The 22,376-nt window shown below is 39.6% G+C and overlaps 1 protein-coding gene across 3 annotated transcripts; it reads right to left on the bottom strand.

The window, feature by feature from the left end:
* Positions 1–389: 389 nt before the first annotated feature.
* prpf40a (PRP40 pre-mRNA processing factor 40 homolog A) lies at positions 390–16,660 on the bottom strand. Of its 3 annotated transcripts, none has more exons than XM_042001818.1 (27): positions 16,618–16,660; positions 15,422–15,502; positions 15,089–15,229; positions 13,438–13,521; positions 12,825–12,843; positions 12,707–12,726; positions 12,535–12,576; positions 12,275–12,385; positions 11,242–11,362; positions 10,958–10,982; positions 10,604–10,819; positions 8,693–8,798; positions 7,629–7,693; positions 7,366–7,530; positions 6,197–6,305; positions 5,912–6,062; positions 5,623–5,756; positions 5,312–5,426; positions 4,815–4,906; positions 4,542–4,658; positions 2,301–2,438; positions 2,073–2,168; positions 1,908–1,994; positions 1,719–1,809; positions 1,552–1,613; positions 1,313–1,471; positions 390–1,167 (listed from the first exon to the last, which is right to left on the bottom strand). In XM_042001818.1, exons 1-27 carry the CDS (start codon positions 16,618–16,620, stop codon positions 1,078–1,080), a joined length of 2,640 nt encoding a protein of 879 aa, XP_041857752.1. In that variant the 5' UTR covers positions 16,621–16,660; the 3' UTR covers positions 390–1,077. The 3 variants fall into 3 exon arrangements, with proteins under 3 accessions (XP_041857752.1, XP_041857753.1, XP_041857754.1); XM_042001819.1 differs by having other exon boundaries at positions 1,313–1,468; XM_042001820.1 differs by lacking the exon at positions 15,422–15,502 and having other exon boundaries at positions 16,618–16,654.
* Between the last annotated feature and the right edge of the window lie 5,716 nt (positions 16,661–22,376).

Here is a 22,376-nt window from a genome sequence, read left to right as displayed (position 1 = left end):
TTCATCTTACAGTAGTTTTACAGGAGTAAATATAGAAAGCCCAGAAAAAATGTTGTCAGCATAAATTAAGACCTTTCTAAATGTTAGAACCAAGTTGTTCAACACTCATCTTCCTTATTTCAGGCAAAGGAAACAAGATAAAAAACAGTGAGGGTTCTACCTTAAGGGTCTTAAACTTGACAACCATCATGATGACTACCACTTTATTTCTGGGTCACTTCTTAGGAAACCTTCCTCATTAAAAAGACTATCTCACCATATCCTGTATGCCCAGTCACAAGCATGCTTTCTGAACAAGAGGGTAAAAGTGCTTCCAAAACAAGACCCTCCTAATTTAACTGGCCTCAGAGGTTGTCAAGATAGACTTAAAACAAACAGGAGAATCAGACTGAAACTATTTGATTTATTGGTGAGATGTTTGCCAAGCTTGAAATACAACAACCCCCCACCAATTGGTCCTTAGAGAACGCCAATCTATTTCTGACATGCTTCGTTGGTTATCTCCACTTTTTTTTAAAAGCATCTGATGGTGGCATTACTAAGAAAACATGAAGGCTATAATGCAGACATGTTGGTGGGTTTGGCTGGTGGTCCCATCTCAAATTTTACAAAAGTGAACACAAATGAAAACAAAAACAAAAAAAAAAAACAAGCATTGCCACTGACTCAGTATCCATTGAAAAGATTTATTACTTTTACCTAAAGTGTATCTATTAAAAAAAAATGCACCAATTAAAACCTTCTTAATCCTCTCAAGAACATGGGGGCAGTGGATTTACATCAAATTATTCTTCCAAAGACAGTCGGATATGCTTTTAATTGAAAATTGGCAATGGAAAACATGTACAACTACAGCCACCTAAAGAAAACACCTGACGCTAACAGACAGTTGGATACCTTTCAACTGACAAGTTTCCCAATATCAAATTAGTCACAAAATAAGTGTGTAAAAACAGTGTAGTACATTCCCAGAGGTGTTTTCTCAGTCCATTAAAGGGGAGCCAGCACAGCCAGATACATGAGCCAGCAGGGAATGCATGTTTATGGAAATATAAGAACAGAGAAGCAGAAGTATTTTTAAGGCGCATCCAGCTGTTCCAGTAAAGTTCTTCTCCTTTTCTCCAGCTCTCCTTCACTCAGCTCACTGCCTGATGTATCCCAGCCACCCTGATCACAAAAAGACACTCAGTGATGCTGCTATTGAGTTTCAAAAAATATGAAAACATGATTCTGTCTTTTTATCTGAACTGTATAGCATTTCAACTGCATGTGAACTCTTACAGAAAATACTATTAATGAGAAAAAAACTAACCTCCTCTTTAGGTGCTTTCCGTTTAGGAGACTTTTGTTTAGAATCTGAACGAGATTTTCCCCGGGATTTGTCGTTCTCCTTATCCTTGTCTGCATCCTTTTCACGCTTCCCATCACGATCTCTTCCTTTCTTCTCAGTATCAGAATCTGGTGATGCCTGCTTTTCAAAGTTGTAATCAGTACGCATAAAAACACAATATATACATGTTTAATAGTACTTTACAGAATCAGAGTACTTACAGACTTGTGGCGTCTCTTCTTGCCCTTCTTCTTATGCTTCTTGGATTTCTTATAGCTTCTCTCTGGTTTTAGGTTAAAAAAGAAAGAAAAACAGCAGTAAATACAAACTGAGTGGTACTTCTTCCCCACAGCGATCAGATGATCAACTGAACCGTAAAAAGCCTCACCGGACTCTCCACTAGATGAGTGTTCAGAGGGAGATTTGGACTGTGACCTCTTCTTCTTCTTGTGATACTCCTCGTCCTCAGACTCTGAGCCCTGTTAAAATATAAAGGTAGAGTATTTCAGAGATTGGTATTTGTTTTTGAAGACTAAATTATTTGCCTGTGGTTAATCGTTATTCAAGTGCCACTAACTGATCGAGAGCGGGATCGTTTCCTGTGGTGCTTCTTGGACTTCTTTGAGTGCTTCTTTGTCTTGGAGTGGTGGTGCTGGCATTCATGCTATAATAAATAATTAGGTTAGACATCTTCATCAAGATCAACCAATCTGATCCATGTCTGCTGTCATGGAAGCCGTACCTCCAAAACATGCATGAAATCTTTGAATATTCTTTTTCTCTCCGACTCCAGTGTCACATCCTCAAAAGCAGGTTCTTTTAAGAATCTCTCTCGGACCTAAAATAGTCAAATGTCAGTCATCACAAAATATTAAGGGCATTTGAAACTAAATTGTAGGGAGGGGGAATATAAATAGATAATAGCCGGTGTGGTGAAACTGTGATAGATTTATTTGTTCAAAGTACTTACTCCCTCCCACGTAGCCTCAGGCTCCAGTGGAGGTGTGGCCTGCTTCAGCATATTCTTGAAAGCTGCTTCTTTTCTTTTCATCTTCCGGGCTTCCTCCTTCTCTCGCTCCCTCTCTCTGGCTTCAGCCTTCTCCAGTAGCTATTCAGAAGAAAATTGTAAGCTGACTTATTATAAATAAAAACTGTGAAATTGAAAGAAAAAAAAAAAGGCACAAAACACTCCCCTGCAGTCAATGCTGAAGCTAATAGTGTTTTTGAGGCACTACCTCAATACGGGTTTTTAGCGAGCAAAGCTGATACTATACAACAATGTGGAAACACTACAGATTGCTGATTGGTCAAAGAATCATCACCTGTAGGTGTAAACGAGTCTCTGCAGCAACGCAAATTATACACGTTATAATTTACAGTTTACAACATAACTTATTTTAACATTATCTATGCGTACAGACTGGATCATTTGCCCTAACATATTGGTAGGTGTAACACTGCTTGTATTCTTTGCATCACCAATGTACATTTTGCACATTTTTAAACTATAAAAACATGGAATTATAAATTCATCTTCACTGCTGAGCTCTGTAACATTCAGTAAGGCAGGACGATAAACTCATCCTGGTATGTATAAGCTGGTTGGTAATGTACGATATTTATACCTGTATTTTATACTTTGGCAATTTTTTTAGCTTAAACTCAACGATGCATTGATGATATTGCAAGCAGTTTGTGCGAGTTTGATCCAGTGTGGATATGTTACGAGGGAGGGACAGATGATGTGTGCACTTCTAAGAGAGACAGAGAAAGGTCCAGAGTTCAACTGAAGTGGTTCACGTAGCTCTGCTGTAATAGATTTCACTATTTCTGATTGTAAAAAAAGATATATGTAAATATTTGGTCAGTAACTATTTGAATTTTAACTTCGACTGTATGCTGACTTGGAAAGTTTAGTCTGTAGGTGTTACAGGGTAAGACAGCTGCAGTTTTGTAGGACATTAAGACGTAATGGAGGAAAATAATGTGGACTGTCTTGGGCCTGATCTGGTGACACTTATCCACAAAATGTAGCCACAGTTTCCTCACGAAGTCCCTACATGTAAGGGTGGTTGCCTTTGTGTGTGTGTGTTTTTTTTTTTAAAGTCAGGCCTTGACGTGAGCAAGGGCAGCTCAGCATGGCAAATACAGAAACATGGACAAGAACAGGGTTACACTGCCATGGGGAAATACACACATGTAGCTTTACTGGGGCAACAGTCTGAATAAGAGTGAACCAGATTTGTCTTCTGAATTAATGTAATGCAATAAACACACACAGGAAAATAGTCTTGTCTCACTGCAGTGTCACACATGCTGCGATGATACCCAGCTCATCCTGCTCGTCAGAAAAGCCGCACTGTTTACTGAACAAACTGCATCTGAAACTGTTACACACTGACCCATCAATTTCTAATTATCTTTTCCTTTCATTCAATCCACTGAGTGACTGTGGAGTCAAGCTGAAAATGAAGCATACATTCTATCTATATTTATATGTTTTTTTTTCACCCCAATGCCACACACAGACACATGCGTGCATGTGCTAGTGCGCACACTCCAACCAGCAGAAATGGCAAATGGGACAATATGAAGTTTCATCTACCTTTGTTATGCTGAAACTTCAACTCAATCAAGGACACGCAGCTAAACAAGCTAAATCTACATCACGGAAGGAATTTCTGAGTCATATTACGGCTTAAATGGATTCAATATTCTTTGTAGATTTTATTAACGTCAATACTTTATCTGAGATCTAAACTTTAATATTCAGAGCGACTCCACTCAGTAAAAACATCTTTATTAACTTCATCTGGACTTTCTGAAGTTGGACTGTTTTCAATATTTAAAAACGTAGCCTACCTCGTTGTCTCGCCTTATTAAGGTGTCGAACCCTCTCACTGGGAAAAAACAGCTACTCTGTCCTTTCTGCCCCCCCCGTAACGCAAATTCGATTGAAACACATTTGAAGCTCCGATAGAGCAAAATCTCAAAAAGAGGATGCTACTGTCGCACAAGAAAGATGACAAGAAATATGACTGAAGTGAGTGAAACTGTAAAACTGTGGATGCTGCAAATGTGAAACTTGGACCAGGCACCGTGTAACGTAAATTAATCGTGCTCTTTGCAATTTGCTAATTGCAACATCTTAAATCGTGACACAGTGTTTTACTAAACTCCTAAGCTGAAGGGTGTAAAGCAGTAGTCTTACGCTGTTAAAAGCCAACTTTATATTGCCTGCATCCAGCGTGGTGGCTCTCTTGTCTGAACTGATGACTGACCCAAAGTCATCAAAACTAGTGTTGACTTCTACCAGGAATCCCTTGTCCTGGGAAAAGAAGGAGGGAATGATGAACAGGTTCCATAAATTGACATGATTAATAAAATATACTTCCATTAAAACAAAACTCCTCATGGAAACAGCAAATAATGCAGATTGCGCCAACAAAAACGGGAAACATAAATTTGATTAACACAGTCTCACCTTGAGAATGTCTTTGATTATTCGTTTTTCATCGTGGTAACGGGCTTTCAAGTCTTCCACATAGAATTTAAAGAGGTCTAATGGGGTAGAACCTGCACAAAAGACAAATAAAAAAAAAGCATAAGCTGCACAGCAAATGCAGCCCTTTATATTTGATGATGATAATTTATAAGTTATAAAAAGGGTCCAACAAAGTAAGCTGATCAAGTGTTCAAAACAATTAAAGCAAAATGTAAATGCATAATGTCAGACTGTGGTGAAAGATTTTGGGAACAAGTTTAAATATAGAAACTAAAACTGTATTTAAAATAAATGAGGTAAAAAACTAGAAAGCAAAGCAGAATGACCATGGTTCATCCAGCATTTACATCCCTAGCTGTGTATTTTATATCTGACTTCATCTCATGTGCTGGTGTCTGAATGTCACATCCACGTGCTTCAGAGCAATGAGCTCATTGCAGTCGTGCAGCCACGTGTGCAGTGGCCTGCTGTCATACCAGGCTGGCCCAGCATGTTGGCAAAACGCATGTCTGAGCTGAGGGTCGGGTACATCTCCATCCAAGCAGACATGGAGTGAAGCTGGCCGTGGTCATGGAGCTCGTCCAGAAATTTCTGTGAAGAAAAAACAAAAAATCCAGCTAAATATGAATTTAGGACAGCAGCTTATCTCAGTATACACTTACATTTCTATTACTGACACTTACATTTCTATTACTGAATTGTGACAGAAACATGAGAAATACAGGACATGAAGCCATCATGTACATGCTTTGGGATGAATGTACTTTGTTCTTCATTTCCCTCTCACCTGGAAGGCCTCTCTGTTCTTGCGCTGTCGTCTTCTTTCCCTGAGAAGAGTCTTTTGTTTCTCTTCTTCCTCCTCCTTCTCCAGAGCCCGGATGTGCTCCTCAAAACAAATAAGGGCATCCTCTTTATCCATATCTGTTGGCACAAAACAACAGTATTAATATGGAGAACACATTTTGTTCTAATGTTTACTTTACCTGTGGCTATCTCAGTTGAGGTAGAGAAAAGTCTTCTCGCTTTAAAATCCGTACAACTTTAAGTAACAAAGACACGCATTGCGGTTATCTTACTCTGCAGCTCTTCATCTTCTGCAAAGGTGGGGTTGTCCAGCAAGTATTGCTGGGCCTCAGACCAGGTGGTGCGGTACGTGACGTTGGCCATGTTATCCAGGATGTTCTTCAGAGCCTCCCAGTTCCTCTTTCTTAGTTGCTTGGCTTGCTCCTGGGGAGAAAACCAGGGAAGGGTTCATTGCTATAATGAATACATTGTGGACATTAAAAAAAAAAAAAAACACACACAGGTAGAAAATTAAGATTTGAAATTCTTTTTTTAATCACTGTGAAACAGAATCTCACCTTCTCTTTTTTAGCGAGGTAGAACAAGACATCTTCATAGATCTCCAGTCTGTCTCTCTCAGGAACACAACTCCACACTTCAAGCTCAGCAAACATCTGCTCTGCTTTCCTGGTTTTCAAGTTCACACATAAAAGACAAGCGTTTGAAATATTCTCACACAATAACCCACATGATGGCAGCATTTCACAGGACAAATTTGCCTGTCACACATTGCTTATTACACAGTTGTGTGAGCCATCACGTGCACACAAAACCCAAAAATATTAAAGACAAAAAAAACAAACCGTCTAGGTGAGCTTGTAAATGTACAACATTTTTAGTTCTGAGAAACAATTCCTACCACGATGCTATAACCTCAGTGTTGAGAAGGCTGTGGTCAGCAACAGTAAATAAGGTATTAAATTTAAGGAAACACACACATCATGAGAAAGCCATGCCGTCACTCTCCAACAGCCTGTTGTGTATCATCCCAGACTACAAGTCAGTGCCAGCAGAACTCTGAAACTGGCGGATTATCAAGGTCGCTAGTCGATTGTCTGTCATGGTGACTTTCGCCCATATGCTCAACCAAAGAGCTGAATGTTACATGCAGCAACAGGGACCATAAACATAATGACCATAAACATTTAAACTATAACTGTATTCAAAATGTATTAAAATATTTTAAAAAGTACCAGTCCCAACTGTATGTTTATGTATTGAGCATACTTTTTTGTATATCTTATTCTTATCTTTCAACTACTGATGCTGCTAATTTGACTGTCAACAAGATTTTGGTGCAAGTTTACAATGACAAAGTCTCTCCGTCTTAATGGGTGAAAAAACTATCAATACATACTGAGATCAAACATATAACATTTATCACAAATTTATTGTAAATGTTAATATGACAAAAGCACAAAAATTTTTTCTTGGATGATAAATAATAAATCAAAGGAAAAACCGGTCCAAAAGAATGATCATGTTAGCCAGAAAATATTTGCTTAAGCTAACAGGTCAGAGCATGTTATGTGAAACACAGCAGGGTTTTGGCTGCATGATGGTATTAAAAAAAACCCACAGAGGACCTTTCATTGATCCAGCCTGCATAATTAAATTGACTATTCAGAGTAACATAAATCAATCTATGGATAAACACACATTTTTGCATGATCACCAGAGTACATACTTGTATCTGGTAGTAGATGTCATCTTTTCATGGTTCTCCAAGAATCTCTGAAAAGTCTCTTTGGACTCTTTGTATTTAATTCGGGCCTCCTCCTTTTCTTCCTTCTCTGTTTGGACTTTGTAGGCATTGAACGCTTGCTTCTTTTCGCTCAGTTTAGGAAGTGCACTGTTGATTATAAAACACACAAGTTTTAAGTCAGAAATGAGGATCATTGTCACAGAAAATGACAACTATGATAAAATAACCCACTAAGAATATTTTACCTGTATCGAGGATCATTGATAATCAGTTTCATGGCCTGCTCCCAAGAGGAGTTTGATGACACACCCTAAAATATAGAGAAAACACAACATCAGGCTGGAGTAAACACCATGCTTCCATTTTTATATTAAGTCAAAGGCTGCTTAAAGTCAACACATTTTCTAAATTATTAATATATGCTGTGTGCAGAGGTGTAGAGTGGCAATAATTCAGGAAGTGCTACTAAGGACTTATGTAAGTGCCCTTCCTGCCACATGCCTCTCCCAAAGAGTAACTCCTTCATCCATTATGAACTGATTCCACCGCGCGCCTCTATCTTGTCAGTTGTCACAGTTATTGTAACTCACTGAGGCATGCCACTTTCTCTCACTGTCTTAATCCCAGCCAACCCCATGCCTGTGATCCAATAAAGCTAATCATAAAGACAGAGCCATTAAGATCTTGAAGGAAATGGCAAGCAATCTCGGAGGAGAGCTTTGTGCACAAAATTAAAAAGTGCCTAAATATAGCAGCATTCAAGGTGGGTGGTGCTTGCATCCAAACACACAACACATCCACAGCAATAGTAGGTGAAGCCTAACAGACCTCCCAAGGGCTAAAGAGTGGGGAGAGGGACTAGATCAAGATCTGAATGCAAAGGATGTGATGATAAACACATTAGCATTTGTAGAGATAGAGGTGGTTTATGTATCCCTAAAAAGTGAGCTCACACGTTGCATCACTTGTGTTTCACACAGCTGGTATGACAGGTCCAACAGCAAATAAGGTGTCAATTAAATGTCAATAAAATAATAATACAGTAAGACCTTTGGAGTTCCATTAACAAAAATGAGCATGACTTTGCGGACATGCAACTGGTGCACTAATTAGATTTTGAAAAATTCTCAGCACTCACTGATCTCTTTCATTTTATACACAGAAATATGCAGAAGAGTCCAAGTAGTACATCATATAAATTAAATAAATGTATCAAAATACAGTTTAGTCAATCTTCTAGATTACATCTATCATAGACAAACCACCTCTGGTTTCTTCATGGTGATGGCCTTTTCACAGTCTGACTCACCTTCTCCTTCAGCAACTCTTTGAACGCCTGCTTGGCCTCTTCTTTCGTGTTCCATTTGTAAGTTTTCTTCTGAGGTTCAGGCACCTCTTCTTTTATCACCTCAACACTGAAAACAAATTGAGAAGTTACTGAAATAACTTATTTCTCTGAAGCACTGATCCCACACCTTCACTACTTTCTGACAATTTAAAAGCATTAACACACTGAAATTAAAAAAGGGAGGGAGGTTGATTTAAATTAGGAAAAGCAAAGTTATTACTATTTGTATATCAACCATCCTAATAATCACTCACAACCATCTGTTTGTACATTAATAAAGTCATGTGAAGACAGCCAGACAGATGTTGATCAATTTGCAAGCCTCTGTTTAAGGACCACTGTGCCAGAGCATTATGCTAACAACTACAAAAGTCCACTGTGTTTGGACTACATGACAAACGCTGGTAGAACTCTTTTCAACGCTTATGACTGGTCTGTTATGATGCAGCATTCTGACGTTTATGGGGAGAAAAAGAAGCAAAAATGAAACTCATTGGCTCATTTCCAACTGTTTTTGCTGGCAAAAGTAAAATTTCATGCTTTGCTCTTGTGATAGATTGTGACGCAAACGTTGCTGATTCACATTTTACGATATGTGCCCATTCTTGATGTGACAGGACTTGACAGCAGATATGAAAACTAAAATGGCTTGGAGTGATGCGGTCATATGAAAGATTTCAATTTTTTTATTTATTTATTTCAAACATTATTTCACATGTTAAATAGAAAGTCATTGGCATCTAGCTGCAGATTTGTGCTGTGGTCACTCTCCACTGCTCTGTATCATCCAGACAATACTATAATTTCCTGTAGAAGCTCCTTTCCATTTGCCAAACTGTTGTCATAATGCATCATTTTGATTGGCAAAGCACCTTCAGATCAATGAGACCAATAATAAGAATGGCTAAGAGTGGGTTTATTAATCATCTCACCAACTGATTTATATTCCTCTTCAGTGTGCATTTCTGCACTATGCAGTAATACATTAAAATCAGCCACAATAACAAGGGTGATTAAAACTGGCTGCAGTAAATATCTCTTCTCTTTGTTGAAGGGAAAATTCTCCCTCAAATTATACATGTTTGTTCACTTCTGACATGTACTGCTATTTATCTATCCAGGACATGTGTCAGCAACTAAATTAATGAGTCACTGAGCTGAACTTGATGAAATGTTGGGTCCATTTAATTTGAATCAGGTGTGTTAGAGCAGGGAAACATCTAAAACCTGTGAGACTGTGGCTCTGTGAGACTGTGGCTCTCGAGGACTGGAGTTGCCTACCTCTGATCTGGACTCCCTTGGTGTGAATTGGTGAGATGTAAAGATAGCAGCCTTGCCTCAAATATAATAGAACCAGATCGCTCTTGGTTTCTGTGCTCAGAGCACCTAAATTTGCATTTGAAAAACTAAACAGCAATATCTTTTAGAAATCATTACTATTTTCTGTCCAACACACTATAACCGCCATCCATATTACTTTGCTCATTTGTGAGAACCTGCTGATAGTCACATTATGACGGAAGCAGTCGTAATGGCTGAGCAGCAAAGTTAGCTATAAAACCTTCCCTCACAAGTTAGAAATATCAGAATACAAAGTAGAGATTAAAAACCCATCTTGCTTTTTTTTTTAGATGAAGAATTGCGAGAACTGCTAGCCCCCCCCCCCCCCCCCCCCCCCTTCTCGGGTAATGAACTAACTTAGTCACATTCTACTCCTACGAGATTACAGACTTCTGACTCCCCAATCTCCCCCATAAATATATCTAAAATTCAGCTACTTATAACAATTTACATGGATTGATAATACTTTAGCCCAAAGGAAAAAATATGCATATACACTTTCTCCTTAAAATCGGAAGCGTGATTGTTTACCTGGCTGTGCTCTCTGTGACGACTGAGCTCTCAGAGGACACCACAGGTGCATCTGCAGTCTTGACCTCAGCTGTCGGATGAACAGTCGCCAGAGACTGGTGTTCCTCTGAGAGTACTGCTGCTGTCTCTACCTCTGTTACGGTCACCATAGTAGCTGTATTATCTGCTTGCACTGCTGGAGCTGCAGTGGTTCCGGGGGCTGCTGTCTCTGCCGTTCTGAAATCACATCATGATAATAAAGTCATGCCTAGTGATCATATGAATATCAGGAGGGAATTAAGTCATTTTTAATTCCTACTTATCGTTTTTAAATAATAAATGGTGAAACTGAAGGGTTGCAGGGGAAATTCTTACCCATTCTCTTCTGCTTTGATCATAGCTGAAATAGACAAAAGAGATAAATGTTTGGGTTACTGCTTTATTTCAAAGCATCCTGCCAATTAAAGACCAGCACATAGATCACTGCAGTCAAGGTGCCAGCATGTGTTCATATATATGTCTGTCAGTGTTTGTATATCAGTGATTCACTGAACATGCCAGCAGACTTCATCATGCTGTTAAAGTTGTTTAATTGCACGGACCAGCATCTGACATATTCTCACACACAGCCTGGAGATCATGAGACAGCAGCACTTTACCTTCCAGATCCTCCAGCTCTTTGGGTTTGGTCCATCTGGACTCCTTCGTCTGAGAGTTGTAATAATAAGGCTTGCCTGTGTCTGATTTGTACTCCTTCCAGGGGCATTTAGACAGCATTTGCTAAAATAGGAAAAATGAAGTAAAATAATTTCAGCTATGAAAGATTGTATATAGACAGTGTTACATCTAAAAATGTGGGTGGGTATATCTCTGTTGTAAGATGAGATACATGTAGTATATTTTAGTGAAGATTGTGCTATTTTTTTAAACAAAGGGGTTTGATTTTATTATTCAGATTTTAACATCTGTGACAAAAATATGAATTTTCACCAGGCATCTTTAACAACAGCTCTATTGTTTGTACAGAAACACATCACCAAATCTGATGCTCTCTCAGCCACACAAATGTGTTTATTATAATATTCTTCAGCTGTTGCTGTAATTTCCTTTGAGCTTGTCATGTTGTTATTAAGTTGTAGTTAAAAGAGAAGCACTTAACAAGCCAACAGGACTTTGAAAGGGTGTGCAGACTATGCTCATGGTTAATGTGTGCCACCATTCCAAGGTTGTACTCTGATATTAATATAGAAAATCTAACAATGACTTCAGGATCTGCCGTAAAACTTTTGCAAATTAACTTTTAAATGCAGAACCAGGCCATTGACTTATTTTTATTACATTTTGATATTCCAGAGGTGTGAATACTGATGCATCTGAGTGGTATTGGTTGATCTTTCAGCCCTAAATATGCAATTTATCTAATTGCATTTTGAATGTAAAGCATTATATAAAACATGCAGCTCATTTACAAGTTTTCAAAGCAAAAAAGAAAAAATAAGCATCAACCACAGTTGAATTTTGTACTTTTAAAAGGTAAATTATATCTAAATTTGTATTGTCCCTTCTTATTAATAGGGAAATAAAATAGCTAAACCATGTGCAGAAATGTACATAAATGTATGAGTTTATAAGCTGATATTTCCCTACAAGCAACTGACCCAGTGCTGAACAGGTTATGTAAGTGGTTTGTACCTCTGCTGGAGATTTGAGCTCATCTGGCTTCTCCCATGTGGACTGTTTTGTCTCTGTATTGTAGTAATAGGTCTTCCCATCTAGTGATTTGTGCTCTGTCCACAGGGACTTCTGAGGCAAACAAAAACAAAACATACTGCAAATGAGTTGTTTCAGAATTAAATCACTTTGTGTTTCCATTTTAAAAGCTTTTATTGCTCAGTTTTCAGACTGCAAATTGTTTCACATTAGCCATCTTGCTTTATTAAATGTGAACAAACCTTCTTTGGCTGTTCTTCCTGTGGGGACCCATTTGTAGTACTCTATAAAGTTGAAAGAATGCAGTTATTTTGAAGGCATGGAACAGAACGCTGAAGCTAAAGGAAGTTAAGACTGTCAAAATGGATAATTTTGCAATTAGTGCATAAGAAAAAAACAAACTGAAACACTTACAGATGTTCCAGGTGCAGCAGCTGTTAGGATAGAGACAAAAAACAGTCATAACCTATTCTTGTAATGAACACAAAATGAGAAGAAAATTGCAGTCAAAGAAACTAATTAAGGACCTTACCTGTGGAATCAACACCAGGCTGTGAAAAAGACCAATTTGTTTAGTGACTTATTTAAACAAGAAAAACAGAGTCTCTCCAACACAAAAAGAGACTCTTTATCCACCACGGACAGTAACGAAGGAATATTTCTAATTGGGAACATAACTTCACAACCCTAACACAAAAATAGATGCACATGGTGTAAGTGTGCCTTATGATCACTAAACCAATCTGGAGGTTAGCACAAAAGAAGTTTCATTATACACTTTTCATTTGTCTCTTGCTACTCAATTAAAAACATAAAAAAAATCCATTAATTTCAACACATAAGGACTGTAAACACATAAGTGTTTTCATTCACAATGGCTCACAGCTGAACCACAGAAAAAAATACTAAGAAATTGCTTATTGCAAATGTTCATTTTCATTTCAGTTGCTGTATTTCATATCATGTTTCATTTTAAACCGTAGAGAAAAGGCATGTAGACAAAACATCTTTACACGTCACTTTATTACCAACAAAAGAAATACTTTTCTGTATTTCTTCAAATACCCTAAATTAGCTCTTCACAGATTTTTTAAGGAGTGTGAAGCAGAGTTGAAAATGAATAAACAAACAGTGATGAGAGTTACCGGTCCCGTTGGTTGTACAGTCGCAGCTGGCATGCGAGGAGGCATCATCATCCCTGGCATCATGGGTGGCATCATGCCTGGCATCTAATAAAAGCATCATAAAATAATATGTGACTTTTCCATATTACTTAATGGAGTCAGAGGTATTAACAAATGGTGACAATGTCTGCAAAAGAGCTGTGAGTAACTTTTTTTTGGAGGGGGTTTCTCAACAAAGGTTAAGACTAAAGCCAACTGTGCTACGCTTATTTAATAGTGTGATGCTACAGCTTGGTATCTGTGCAGGAAGAATGCACCCACTATGTCCTGCCATCACCTTTTCACACTTGTGTTGCTGTGACCTTGTGCAAACAGCCCTTCCTCAGATCACACCTATTTATGCTAGACAACATCACATATGCTTGCCATTTGGGAACCATTTTTGCTTGGTAAATATATATTTCAAAATTAAAATGAAAATTTGAAGAAACTCATATTTAATGAACTGATTTAACTCCATGGATAACAATTAAAACAATAAAAAAAGAGCAATCTTCAATTTATTAACTTTTCTTTTTTTGACAAACACTGAGCATAATGTAATAAATGACCCCTTTATTTTTTGCTTAGACCAAATACACAGCTTGTCAAGTTACTATTTTTTTTTCTATATAAACTCACAAACACTCACATCTACACCAAGAAATTTGTCTGGATACTGCCTATGTTTGCATGTCTGCCTTCTGTATAAGTTGCCATCTTCAGTCACTACAAGTAGCAATTATCATTTCTTGTGACAATCGCTGACATAATTAAGTGGAAGAGAGAAAAACCTAATTTAACACCAATCCTGCTCAGGTTAATGCACGGCCTGGAATAATTTATATTCAGTGTATTCACCAAGCTGGAAAAGGGTGGAGTGCCTTCTCCAGGTAGGGAATGAGGTCCTGCCCCAAGTGGAGGAGTTCACGTATCTCGGGGTCTTGTTCACGGGTGAGGGAAGGATGGAGCGGGAGATCGACAGGCGGATCGGTGTGGCGTCTGCAGTGATGCGGACTCTGCATTGGTCTGTCGTGGTGAAGAAGAAGCTGAGCTAAAAGGCAAAGCTCTCGATTTACCGGTCGATCTACGTTCCTACCCTCACCTATGGTTACAAGCTGTGGGTAGTGACTGAAAGAACAAGATTGCGAATACAAGCGGACGAAATTAGTTTTCTCCACAGGGTTGCCAGACTCTGAAGTCTGAAGTCGCTGCTCCTCTGCATCGAGAGGAGCCAGGTGAGGTGGCTCGGGCATCTGATCAGGATGCCTCCTGGACGTCTCCCTGATCAGGTGTTCTGGGCATGTCCCACCGGGAGGAGGCTCCGGGGAAGACCCAGGACAAGCTGGATGGACTACATCTCTCGGCTGGTCTGGGAATGCTTCGGGATCTCTCCGGACAAGCTGGTGAATGTGGCCGGGGAAAGGGAAGTCTGCGTTTCCCTGCTTAGGCAGCTGTCCTCGCAACCAGACTCCGGAAAAGCGGCAGAAAATGGATGGATGGACGGATATATTCACCAACTTCATTGATCCATTTAAGATTACAATGTAATTTGAATTACAAGCAGATATTAGGTCTAACAAGTCAAAGAAGGAAAAAAAAAGACTAATCTACAAACTTCCTAAAACCATACCTGTCCCATTGGTGGTGCCCCCATCGGTGGCATTATGCCAGGAGGCATTATGCCAGGTGGCATTGGAGTCATGCTAGGTCGCTGTCCCATAGGGGGCATTCCCATGGGTGGAAAGTGAGGTGGTATTCCTGGTGGTCCCATCTAGTCAAAAGGGAGAGACAGATAAAGGAAAAAGGGATGATAAAAAAAAAAAAAAAAACAAAAACAAAAAAAAAAAACACACACACACACACACACACACACATCAAATCAGTTTAAGTTCAACTATGTGTGACAGCTGAAAACAAAAAGAGAAATAGGCAAATGTCCCGAACATATCTGTCACAAACTTACAAATGGGGGCGGTATTGTTGAGGGCGGTACACCTGGATAAGGTGGCGCTTGGCTTGGGCCATTATTAGCCTCTGATGAAGACTGCCATGAATAAGAAACACCACACACAGTTAGTGCACTCACAACTAACAGTAGTAGTTTTGTTGTGTTTCATCTGATAAAGCTAACATTGTTTGGCTCAAAGTGTGTGTCTGTTTTTGTCAAATGTTCAGTTTGATTGTCTGTTTGTATTTTTACAATTATTACAATACTTAAGGTAAAAAATAATTTTAACACTAAAGACAAGAGACTAAATAACACATTTTAAATGTACAGTTGCAAATAGTCACAAAGGGTGATATTTGTTTTAAAGTGTTAAAAAAAACATTTAAAAAGTTTAATTAGAAAATCACATAACCGAAATTATGCTTTTACATAGTAAAAAGGAAAATTAGTTTATAAATGTTTGGAATTTAATGTTGTGAATATGCACATATAACAAATAACAAATAACTGTGGTTGTTTTATCTCATTCATTTATGTGGGCAGTCCTAATCCTAAAGACATGTTTAATGGTCTCCATACATTAGCGACGACTCAATTTCCCTAAATTAATATAACTATTTGTAATGAAACTGCATTAAAGTCATTGGGAGAACTCTTGATTTCATAGCATAAGGCAAAAACCAATGGTGGTTGTAATAATGTACCGACTATAGTCCACAAAAACCGCAAAACTCAACCTTTGCATTTCGTTAGTGACAGCCTTCTGGGCTAACGCTACTGTTCGTAATGAATGACCAAAGTATCAGGCTAAACCCTGGAAATAAAAGACACTTAAATGATAAAAGCGAGTTTAAGCTAGCAAATCACATCTATTCCAGCACTCGGCTATAAACAGAATAAAATGTACTCATGTTAAATATTAATAAAGCAAACTACCCATTATTTCTATTTATTACATTTTTTCTGTTTGTATCTTCATGATAAAGCATCGTCTTCAGGTTATAGTCAAAGCCATGACGGTAAGTGCCGCTGTTAGCCCAGTGCTAAAAAGACATGCTAACCCATGCTATAGGACAAGCAATAAGTTATTCCACAATTAAACCAAAAAGTGGGGCTTTTAACTTAATGAAAAAACAACTGGTTCAAATTCGTGACAATTTTGTCTAAAACGTTATCATTTATAAACTATTCTTTTGAGCGGCTGTACTCACCATGTTGACGAGAAGGTAGAAACCTCTGAGAAGTTTGAGCACGTCTCAACAACGAGGGAGACGATTGGTTCAACTCGTTGCCCGACGCAAGCAGGTCAGAGGCAAAGATTCTGTAGTATCATACTGCGTGACAAATGCGCACAAATGCGCATTACCACATAGCAGGGGGAACTGGAACATGAGATTACAATGCATGGCAACATATGAGCAAAAACTGGATCTTTTCCAAGACAAAGGATCTTACTCCTGCTCATTTTAAAAACAAACCAAAAACAAAAACCACAGTTATTAAGCCTTATCAAATCAAACAGCCACGTCTGTATGTAAATGATCATATATAAGTGAAATGTCTGATTAAGATGTCACTGCTACTAATCAGACTATAGAGGTACTGTAACATGGACTGAAGTATTATCATAACAACATCAAAATGGCACAAGTAAAGTTGTATTTTTTATTTTCATTTATTTATTTATTTATTTTTTCATTTTAGGCACACTGCAACTCGTAATGGACAAAGCGGTACAGAGAATGGATGGATTTTAGGCACAAAAACGAATGATCATGGACACAGATGAAGCTTTAAAAAAATTTCCCTTGCACTCATAGTTCCCTTACTGGCACTGCAGTGTCGCGGGAGCAATTAAAAAAATTCTATGAATATTACTTAAACTTAATTCTCATAATATATGCATAAATATGACCTGAAACATCATATGATTTTCAATGTCCTAAAAATAAAGAAAGCCCTTTAAGTAGAAAAGAGAAAAAGACCATTTAACAAAATGAGATAAATAACATGAAAATAAATATATTTGTTCAATTAGTGATCTGATATCTTCTGTAAATGACAAAAGTACCTGAACATTTGCTTTTAGCAGATGGTGTTACCTCATTTTGCAGCAATAACTAAGCTAGAAATACAGCATCCTTATGACATTCTGTATTTAATAACCCACTCATTACTGCCCTAAATCTCCTTTCTTGTCATGCAAAACATGGATAATTTATACTTTACACTTTCACAGCAAGTGATTTTCTTACCAGTAATTTTAAATGCCATCACAGGTGACTATTTAGAAGCTTCGGGGTTCAGACAGAGCAAAATTACCTTAGTGTATTGGGGATCATTTGGTAAACAGGCTGTGATTTTCTAATTATTGGCTTCTGTGACACAGCTCTATTGGCTCTATAGGGGCTTGACTAACATTGGAAATTATGAAGTAGTTTCAGTTTTACTCTTTGGGCCACCTGCATGTGTCCCTGGCCTTTTCTTATTTTGTTGCTCCTGTATTTTAATCAATATTTTCAGCAATACCACAGACATCTTTAAACATTTTGAACAAACAGAATATGAAATCAAAATCTTTTCAAAAGAAAAGGAAAAAGTAAAAAGTGAAACTTACACAATGTAAGGCTCATGAATGTGCCTCTCAAAGAAGCTTTTTACTGGAGTTGTCCCTGGGATTTATAGTGCTACTGAGGTGTGAAGGATGCAACAAAGAGATAGGAAACAGATGAGCTCTCACTTGAAGCAGACTGCAATAAACTCTGATGCATTTCCTGACAAGTGTGGGAGAATTCCCACTCCATTCTCTTAATAAGGGGAAAAAAATTATGATGGATCAAGCTTTGAGCATTATGATGGGAGTCAGTCAACCATGGTGCATCAAACACAAACATGGAACTTTTCATTAATCATCAGACAGACAGACAGACAGATAGACAGATAGACAGATAGACAGACAGATAGATAGATAGATAGATAGATAGATAGATAGATAGATAGATAGATAGATAGATAGATAGATAGATAGATAGACAGACAGATAGATAGATAGATAGATAGATAGATAGATATCATATCAGACCCTCATTGTCAATTACAAGTGACAAGATTTCTTCCTTAAGTCTTTGGATTAATGGGACCAACACTGTAATATTTCTTTCATTGATTTTCTTTTTGTTTATGAATGCCAGGGCTTAAACCATTTCTCAACCGAGTCCCTGCCACCAAATGTACAGTATATATAATGTATTTATATACACTGATGTTCTTTTCCGGCCACAGTGCGACAGTATTTCCTTTTTGTTTGTGTTATTGATTCACAATATATGACGTGTGGTCAATGTTTGCCTCTGGCCATTTTACCCAGTGAGCTTTAAGTCCAGCATGTTGCTGACCTGCCTTACAGGCACTCTGGCTTCAACTGGAAATTGGCTTCCTGTCAACTATGGTCACATTAACTATCATCAAAGCACTGTATTATATTTGGAGCCTAAATTATGGTAAACAAGACAAACCATCTGTTTAATATTTTCTGTAGAGTTTTTTTTTTTTTTTTTTTTAACAAATCACATATTGGTTTGCAAACAACCAGTCATGTATTTTTCTTTTCATGATTTATTATTATTATTTTTTAAAATTTGGTAAAGATTTCCTTTGTGCACATGCATGCAATCAATTTCTCTTAAAGCCAAGTGGTGACAGATTAATAGAGCCATTCAAATAAGGAAACTCTAATTACAATTACAATTGCAAATTGTATTTTGTTTGACACTATAACAGACCAATAAATATTTTTGAAAAACAAGGACTGACTGCGAAATCCAACATCCTCTCAGCTTCAGCTGCTGTGGGGAAACTCTTTGTCTAAAAGCATTTTGTATTGTGAGTGGTTATTGATGCAATGGTGGTCAAAAAAATCAATGAAGAATCAAAGAAAAAAATCAAACTCCTCTGCTTTTACAAAAAGCATGGTGATGCAGCAGTTGGCATTACCATCTCACAACAAGAAAGTTCCTGATGTGAAGGTCAGCTGGGGGCTTTCTGCTTTGGATTGCATGTGCATGTGGCTTTCCCCTGTTAGTGTAGTTTTTCTTCTCACTCTTAAATGATAAGTTTGTCAGATTAACTGAGAAATTTTGCTGCAGTTATAAGTAGTTGCATGTCCTGTGTTGGTTCTATGATCTTACATGCAGTCTGTTTTATCTACAACTTTTCATGGGAAAATCTATTAAACCACAAATCACACTTTGAAGCAACATTTTCTCTCAGCACCTGCTCTGTGGATCAAATTGAAACTGCCTCACAGGAGTTAAATAACTATTTTTGGTATGGTTCCTTGATAGACTGCAGCTATCACACGCAACACACAAAGCTGTTGATTGAGGAGGACAAGCTATTCACAGCCTCTCCCTCAAAAAGAGTTGCTGATTTCACATCATTTAGGCCTAATTCTCTACTGTGCTTCCCCATCCAAACACACCCATGAGTACAAACTGGTTTCTAAGATGAAGATTACAGAAACCCATGAGCATGAACTCAGACATCCCTACTGAATGTCACAGTAAATGTCACATGATTTGTGTTATTTGTATACCTTTCACACTTTAAATGGAAAAAAACATCTTGTAAACAATTTATCTTCAGGAGCAACAAAACAACTCAGGAGGAGTTCTTGCATCAGATACATACTGTATATCTCCTGGGCTGGTACACCTGACAGTACTCTCAGCAGTTGTGAGCTTCTACAGAAGGTCATCTTCTGTGAAGTTCATGGATCTAAGATGTGGCATCATCACATAGAAAAAGAATCAGCTGGGCTTTTAGTGTCTGGTAGTTACTCAGAGAAAGAGCCGGATAGACATGACTGACTGAATAACAGCAAGTGACTCACTTCCAGTACACAACATCAGCCACTACATGCCGGGTCTAATTTATAACCAAAATTTCAAAATATATTTAAACTTTTCACATAGGATGCTGGTCAGGCCTGGCAGACCCAAGCGTGTTGTAAGGGTCTGCTGGGAACGTCTGGCAGAGTCCCCTGTCAGAAAGAGTTTCAACTCCCTTCTCCGGCAGAGCTTCAACCATGTCACAGGTGAGGCGGGGGACATTGAGTCCGAATGGGCTGTGTTCCGTGCCTCTATCTTCAAGGCCGCCCGCAGCTGTGGCCTTAAGGTCGTCGGTGCCTGTCGTGGCGGTAACCCCCAAACTCGTTGGTGGACACTGGCAGTAAGGGATGCCGTCAAGCGGAAGAAGGAGTCCTATCGGGCCTTTTTGGCCTGTGGGACTCCAGAGGCAGCTGATGGGTATGGGCAGGCTAAGCGGAGCACAGCTTTGGCAGTCGCTAAGGCAAAACCTTGGGCATGGGAGGAGTTTGGAGAGGCCATGGAGAATGACTTCTGGACGGCTTCGAGGAGATTCTGGTCCACCATCTCAGGACTCAGGAGGGGAAAGCAGTGCTCCGTCAATACTGTGTACAGTGGGGATGGGGGGCTGCTGACCTCGACTCGGGACGTTGTGAGGCGTGGAGGGAATACTTTGAAGACCTTCTCAATCCCATCAACACGTCTTCCGATGAGGAAGCAGAGTCTGGGGTAGCTGGTGCTGGCTCTCCCATCTCTGGGGCTGAGGTCGCTGAGGTGGTTAGAAAGCTCCTTGATGGCAAGGCCCCTGGGGTGGATGAGGTCTGCCCAGAGTTCCTTAGGGCTCTAGATGCTGTAGGGCTGTCTTGGCTGACACGCCTCTGCAGCATCGCGTGGACATTGGGGACAGTTCCCCTGGACTGGCAGACTGGGGTGGTGGTCCCACTCTTCAAAAAGGGGGACCGGAGGGTGTGCTCCAACTACAGGGGGATCATACTCCTCAGACTCCCCAGTAAGGCCTATGCAGGGGTGCTGGAGAGGAGGGTCCATTGGATAGTCGAACCTCGGATTGAGGAGGAGCAGTATGGTTTTTGTCCTGGTTGTGGAACAGTGGACCAGCTCTACACCCTCTTCAGGGCCTTTGAGGGGGCATGGGAGTTTGCCCAGCCAATTTACATGTGCTTTATGGACTTGGAGAAGGCATTCAACCGTGTCCCCTGGGGACTCCTGTGGGGGGTACTCCGGGAGTATGGAGTGCCGGATCCGCTTGTACGAGCTCTCTTGTCCCTGTACAACCGGTGTCAGAGCTTGGTCCGCATTGCCGGCAGTAAATCAGAATCGTTTCCGGAGAGGGTTGGACTCCGCCAAGGCTGCCCTTTGTCACCGATTCTGTTCATAACTTTTATGGACAGAATTTCTAGGCGCAACCGAGGTGTTGAGGGGATCCGGTTCGGTGGCCTCAGGATTGGGTCTCTGCTCTTTGTGGATGATGTGGTTCTGTTGGCTTCATCGGGGCGTGATCTTCAGCTCTCACTGGAGCGTTTCGCAGCCGAGTGTGAAGCGGCTGGGATAAGAAGCAGCACCACCAAGTCCGAGACCATGGTCCTCAGCCGGAAAAGGGTGGAGTGCTCTCTCCAGGTCTGCAATAGGGTCCTCTCTCCCTTAGAGATAGGGTGGGAAGCTCGGTGATCCGGGAAGGGCTCAGAGTAGAGCCGCTGCTCCTCCACATCGAGAGGAGCCAGATGAGGTGGCTTGGGCATCTGGTTAGGATGCCTCCTGGAAGCCTCCCTTGTGAAGTGTTCAGGGCACATCCCACTGGAAAGAGGCCCCGAGGAAGACCCACGACACGCTGGACAGACTACATCTCTCGGCTAGCCTGGTAACGCCTCAGGATCCCTTCGGATGAGCTGGTGAATGTGGCTGGGGAGAGGGAAGTCTGAGTTTCCCTGCTTAGGCAGCTACCCTTACGACCCGACTCCAGATAAGCGGCAGAAAATGGATGGATGGACATAAAAATTAGATAATGAGATTTGTAAGTTTAGCTTAACAGTAACAAGCTGAAGTGTTATGCAATTAAAAGAGTTGTTTACCATTTTTGCAAATTAGCT

The sequence above is a fragment of the Melanotaenia boesemani genome, chromosome 12, assembly GCF_017639745.1.
Source record: "Melanotaenia boesemani isolate fMelBoe1 chromosome 12, fMelBoe1.pri, whole genome shotgun sequence".
In the NCBI taxonomy this organism is placed as follows: domain Eukaryota; kingdom Metazoa; phylum Chordata; class Actinopteri; order Atheriniformes; family Melanotaeniidae; genus Melanotaenia; species Melanotaenia boesemani.
The sequence above is the reverse complement of the archived record's forward strand: the minus strand, read 5'-3'. Positions and strand labels throughout refer to the sequence as shown.